This window comes from Gymnoscopelus microlampas (genome assembly GCF_963454915.1).
Source record: "Gymnoscopelus microlampas genome assembly, chromosome: 20".
Lineage (NCBI taxonomy): Eukaryota > Metazoa > Chordata > Actinopteri > Myctophiformes > Myctophidae > Gymnoscopelus > Gymnoscopelus microlampas.
The window spans coordinates 33591129-33598195 of NC_139957.1; the positions used below are offsets into that span (position 1 = coordinate 33591129).

General features: G+C 40.7%; 1 protein-coding gene across 1 annotated transcript; it reads left to right on the top strand.

The window, feature by feature from the left end:
- Positions 1-2727: 2727 nt before the first annotated feature.
- Positions 2728-3657, top strand: LOC311036100 (kelch domain-containing protein 3-like; the record flags this gene model as incomplete). Its single annotated transcript, XM_084044622.1, has 1 exon — positions 2728-3657. One exon carries the CDS (start codon positions 2728-2730, stop codon positions 3655-3657), a length of 930 nt encoding a protein of 309 aa, XP_083900748.1.
- Positions 3658-7067: the final 3410 nt, after the last annotated feature.

Consider the following 7067-nt stretch of genomic DNA (forward strand, 5'->3'; position numbering starts at 1 on the left):
TTGTCTATTTTGTCCAAAATGTTAAATTCAATATTTGAAAAATGGTTTTAAGTAATGTAAAGTATACATGATGTGAACATGTATGGTACATCATTATCGGACTTAATTTTATCCTTCAACTTCTTGTTTATGCCCCAAAATGACTGGATAATACAGGTTTTGTAGCAATTGTAGAAATATTAGACCTTAATTGTCGAATGTTTAAGCATGTTGTAATCATGTATACTTTATTTTAACTTTTTCTAACTTTTTCTAAATATATATTTTTTTTACATTTAATGTTGACCTGGATTTCAAGTCTTTTGCCATGGCTACATTAAAAATCTTACACCAATGTAGCCTACCTAATATGACATACAGTTGGAACTCTGTTGCTTAAATGAAAACACATGAAAGTTGTTACATTTGCACATATGTGACATTTGTTGTAGTTATGGATTAAGTATCTTGTTCAGGGACACATAGAAAAGAAAAGACCATTACATTTGCCCACCGTGCCAAATACGGTACATCTCTTGAAATGCATTGTCATCTTATTGCCACCTGGGGTCACTATCTGCCTTTGCAGAGATTGTGATGATCTATGAGACTCTCCAGTGATTATTAATTCAGTCAAGATTAAGAACCACTTTGTCCTTTTCATTACAATATCCTGTTTAGCTCTAACAAAAGGAATGTCATACATAAATTCCCATGCCACACAATCTTATCACACCATAACATGGAAACCATGTTTAGAGGCTCTCTCAGCCACAGGGGGCGATAGATAAATGGGGTCGGGAGCCTGAGCCCTCACTCTCAAACTCTGAATATTTCAGTATTCAATTCATGTGTTTCTTGATGAATCTCTGCAACCACATGTTTGCCGTTCAACCACAAATAACTGTAGCACAGTTGAGTTAGCACAGTTACTGTGCTGACCTCCGGCTCAGATCTCACTATGTGATGATAGAACTATGAAAAGAAACAAATTATGAGCCTTTTGATTTGGATCATAATTCATCGAATGCTCTGAGATAAGTGCCAAAGACAGTCAACTTCAATGCATAAAAGACGCCTTCTATACGGCTTACTCAGCATTCCATCACAGAACAGCTTTCCCCCCAAAATATAATTAACCTTTTCAACAAGACAAACACAGAAAACTCTTACTTTTCTTTCCATGGATTGTTAGATTTGGCATAAATCTTTCATAATATAAACACTATTAGTTTTACATTAAATCCATTTAATTTGTGTTTGACAGAGTTTAACATTTCAATTTAAATAATAGGGGTTTCTTAACTACTTGTCTGGACCACATTGCAGTGCAATCTATATCAAATTCTGCTGTTTGATTTGTTCCATCTGAGATAATGGATCTATAATTGAGAGATTCGAGGCCATTCTCCTCTTTCTCTCAGTAAACAATGATCATGATAGGACCAGCAGCCTTTCCCATTGGAAAACGAGAGCGCAGAGAAACGGCCATTCAAAATGAATTATTTATCACCAATATAAAATAGTTTCAGAGGGTGTTTCATTCACGTGAACCACTGTTCACATTAATTAAATAAAAAAATATAGCCTGATGAAGCATATTTGAAAGCTGAACTATATGAATAAATAAAGCATTATTATTTTGTCTCTCATACAGTAAGCCACAGAGTGGAGACTCCTCACTATCTATGGGCAAAATGTCTGCGAAAATGGGCGAAATGTCTGGCGAAATGTCCGATTTTTTGGGCGAAATGTTCGACTTTTTGGGCGAACTGCGGAATGGGCGAAATGACTGGTATTCATGATGCGTCCCAGTTGCATCCATGCGATGTATTTCTTTATTATTACTGTGTACTCTGAGTATTCTGGGGTCCATTTGGTTACATTTGTACCTCCCAGAGTTAAGCCCATCAATGATTTGCAACCCAACAAGTTGCAACTGCAACCACTTGCAACAGAATCCCCAAACTGCACCGACCTGCAACGGGTCAGTTCAGACCTGTACGTGCAACTGGTTGGTTGCCAACACTCTTTGGTGTTGACCGATAAATGAGGTTTGAGAATTTTACTGTGTAGCTCTAGAATACTCTGAGGAAAGAAAAAAAGTGTTCTGAAACATTTATGATATGCTATAGTAAATCCATCAGCCGGCAGCTGCAGTACTGAGCTGAAAGCATACAGTACATGACATCTTGATGCATAAAACAGTAATTATCTTTACAAACAACAACAATAAGTTCTGTAGGGGACAAACAGGGTCCCACACTGCACATTCAGAATACCACTACCAAACTAATGTGTACATATACAAGCCGCACCTGACTATAAGCCGTATATGGGCATGCCATAGATGGATGGGCGTCAATACATCCAAAGGCCCAAATATGGAGATTCAATTACATCTCTCTCTACACTCTACCAGGCATAGTGCTGACATCATAGATGTCTGACATCACAGACTGGCCTCCAATAAATGAGATCGCATGAAAAATAAGACACTCATTCTGTTACTGAGCACGGTTGCAAAAGGTTCACGTTATATTCAGTGTGTTGGTGGTCTGTCAAATGTTACACTGGACGGCGATAGTGAGACAAGCACCAGATACAAGACATGCTGAAGTTATACGGGTAGTAGCCTCGGGGCACAAGGTGTACTCCTTTGGAGGTTACAGTGGTACAGGTACATATACGGAACCTCAACTAAATCCGATCAGTGTGTGCATTTTCAACACAGTGTCTCTGCAATGGATGAAGTTGCCTCCAGCAACAAGAAAGAGGAAGAGAGGATACTGTCCCCGTGACATTCCTTGCTGTCGCGTAGGCCACACTGCTGTGTTGATAGAAGACATCATCTGGATCTGGGGGGGAGTTCATGATGATTATGAGAGCGAAAGTGAGCTTTATGCATTTGATGTCAACACCCACAAATGGTTCAAGCCCACGATTGCTGGTACTGTTCCAGATGTGACGGCTGGTCACTCAGCCTGTGTCTTGGGGAAAATCATGTTTATCCATGGAGGATCCTGTGCCAATGGGACCACATACACTGATCACATACACAAGCTGGACACCACCACAATGCTCTGGTCTTTAATTAACACTAAAGGCACTCCACCAACTGATTCAGCATGGCACTCTGCCACCATCATTGGGACGAAGATGTTTGTATATGGAGGGGTGGCACAATATATGCGCCGGCACATCAGAGTGTTTGACACAGAGACCAACTTCTGGCTCAGCACACCTTCTGCACAGATTCTTCCAGAAGAGCGCTATTGTCATTCAGCCTTTGGCTACAATGGAGAGCTGTACATAATTGGTGGAATACGGAAGAACATGGATACCGGTTACTGGTATCTTGTCAATGATTCATGGAAATTCAGTCCAGAGACCCTTTCCTGGAAAAAGGTTGAGCCTAAGGGGAATGGCATATTAAGGAAGCTTATTGATTGCTTTTGCATGGTGGGAGAGTGTACCATCTTCTTTGGAAGATCCTTGAGATTTAAGTCTAAGATGTACGTATACATCTTAGACTTAAATCCTAGTCTGAAAACATTATGCAAGTTGGCAGTTATTCAGTACGGTCTGGAGCAGTGTGAACTCCCACAAGACGTCAGATGGGAACTTGCAGCCATGACTGGTAGAAATAACCCAGCCCATCTACCACCCTGGAAGTGACGAGTGGAGACCTAGAGAGAAATATAGAAATATTAACGTGGCACACGCACAGTGGAGTTCATGTCTCCACCAGGAAGTGTGTCAAATCAGTCATCTCCATATTTGGTCTATGTTTCAACGCAAGCTGAACTCCTCTGACTTCCATATATAATTACAATTGTAAAACCTAAACTGTATTCTGAATATGAGAAACATTTTGTGAAATTTCCTAACAAGACAACCATTGCCTGTCCCCTATAAACCAGCCTAAGGGGCCTATAAACCACCCTCTCAACCCTTTCCAATGTGGGATGATGACACATGAAAGAAAGGACAGACAGACACAAACAGACAGGGACGAAAACATCATCTCTGTGCTTGCCTTTTCAATTGATGAGTCATAACTGACATATATGGATTTTTCTTTTTACAAAAAAAATTAAATTATGCTCATCACAACACTGTATTTTTTTCAGCAAATTCTGATTTAGTCTTAGTTTTCGCTCTAGTGATACACGGGCCAACCTGACACCCGTGAAACCCGCAGGTCAGGCAGGTGGGTCAAGACTTCGGGCTCAATTGGCGGGCCACGGGTCATCACTCTTATGTAAAAAAAAAAAAAAAAAGAAAGAAAAGCGAGGTTTCCCCTCCGCTCCAATTCCGCTCCTGTTTGGGCTGCGCACAGGGAGATGCCCCTCGCACGAAATCTGCTCGGTGCGGTGCAGACTCGGTGCACAAACAATTCGCAGCGCATGTCCCTGGATTTCACTCAAATGTCAAAGGTCTCCAACCAAGTCTGTTCATAAATGCCTTATGCCAGTTCAGTTATATCACCAGCCAGTCAAAGACGGATGGTAGACGGATTTTGGCTGAATGGACCACACCACACTTTTCTCCACACTTGAAGACAGGTACAAGACATCTTAACTGTACCAATAGACAACATGTTATACATTCTGTAATAAAACAATAATGATCATAATAGAAGTTTGTGTTTGTGGGATTGCTTGTAGCATTTTCTGCTTTGCGATCCTCTTAGATCCGTTGTGCTTGATATAGCATCTGATCTGACTAAATAAAGATAATTGCTTCAGTTTGGTCCATTTGAAGTGCTTCTTGATATTGTAATGTATGAACTTGCTATAGGTCCAAAAGAAACAAATATATTTGTTTACTTTAAGTATAGTGTCAATTCTGTTTAAATAATATTGATATACTGCATGCATGTCCAATTGCCCAGGTGCCTGACAAAAACATTGTTTGTTGCTTGAATCGAAGTTTCCATCATACAAGTATCTTCCTAGAAAACCTTTGTGGACAGCAAGTGTCATAACAATCAACTCAATTTACACATTTTGATTCAAACACAGGTTTATGATCAGCAATATAAAGTCAGCAACATGCAGAATATATATATACCCAACAAAAAACATAAGCATCCAGTTTCTATTGTGGACCTTTGCCAAAAAGACATCCACTAAAACTTAAACAGAATATATAATAGTAATACAAATTCAATATGTGTATATTTGAAGGTAGCTAGACACACAAAAGAGAGTCAGTGTTTTGTATTTGTTGCTCCTAATTTGGCTTATCTACGCATTGCAACACTGCTGCATAACAACATTTAACATAATATTTATCCTACAGTAGATTTTAGGTACTTTATATCCAGTGTAGATGTTGAAATGATCACATCTTCCAAACCAACGACCTGTCTCTTGGATCCAGTCCCAACTAGATTGCTTAAAGAGGTCCTGACCCCGGTTGGTGCATCCCTACTCGATATAATCAATATGTCTCTGGTGACGGGCTACGTACCACAGTCCTTTAAGGTAGCTGTCATCAAACCCCTCCTCAAGAAGCCTACTCTCGACTCAGGCATTTTGGTTAACTATAGACCTATATCGAACCTCCCATTTCTCTCTAAAATCCTTGAGAAAGCAGTCGCCAAGCAGTTATGTGACTTTCTACATAACAACAAGCTATTTGAAGCTTTTCAGTCAGGATTCAGAGCACACCATAGCACTGAGACGGCATTGGTGAAGGTCACAAATGACCTCCTGATTGCATCCGATAATAACCTTCTCTCTGTACTGGTTCTGTTGGACCTCAGTGCTGCATTTGATACTATTGATCACCATATTTTGTTGCAGAGACTTGAGCATCTGGTTGGCATTAAGGGTGCTGCATTGAACTGGTTTGAGTCCTATCTGTCTGACAGATTTCAATTTGTAAACGTTAACGATACACCTTCACTACGCGAAAAGGTTAAATACGGAGTCCCACAAGGCTCTGTACTTGGACCAATACTATTTACTCTATATATGCTTCCTCTAGGTGAGATAATTAGGAAACACTCTATAAATTTCCATTGCTATGCAGATGATACACAATTATATCTATCAATGAAGCCAGATGAAACAGATCAACTGGCTAAACTTCAAGCATGTCTTATAGACATCAAGAGTTGGATGACCCGTAATTACCTACTCCTCAACTCGGACAAAACTGAAGTTATTGTACTTGGCCCTAAGCACCTCAGAGATAAATTAGCCGATGAGAATTTTACCCTAGATGGTATTACCTTGACCTCCAGGGCCACTGTAAAAAATCTGGGAGTCACGTTTGACCAAGACATGTCCTTTCAGTCCCACATAAAACAAATTTCAAGAAATGCCTTTTTTCACCTGCGTAATATTGCAAAAGTTAGGCACATTCTGTCCCAAAATGATGCAGAAAAACTTGTCCACGCATTTGTTACTTCTAGGCTGGACTATTGCAACGCCTTACTATCAGGCTGCCCAAATAAATCCCTAAATAGCCTGCAGCTTGTCCAGAATGCCGCTGCGCGCATACTGACAGGAACCAGAAGAAGAGATCATATCACTCCTTCATTGGCCTCTTTGCACTGGCTCCCGGTTAAATACAGAATCGAGTTTAAAGTTCTCCTCCTCACATACAAGGCTCTCAATGGACAGGCACCAATATATCTCAAAGAACTCATCGAGCCCCATAAACCAACCAGAACACCACTGCGCCCACAGTATGAAAAAATGCTTACGGCTCCAGGAAACCCCAAAAAAGTTAGAACAGGAGGCAGAGCATTTAAGTTTCAGGCACCTCAGCTGTGGAACCTTCTCCCAGTCTCAGTCCGCAAAGCAGACACACTCTGTATATTTAAGACTAGACTAAAAACCTTTCTCTATGATAAAGCCTATAGCCGAAGTGTATAGACTCAGTCACCCTATAGTTATCCTCTCTCCCCTCCCCACCCTCCCCCCCTCTCTCCTCTCGTCCTCTCTCTTCTCGTTCTCCCTTTGGTTGTGTGGGTTTGTGTCCCAATGGTACAATCGTAATTAACCCTGTACGGATTCACGCTCTAGTAAGGCCTGCCACTAATTCTACAACCGGGGACCCGCTCCCCGGAG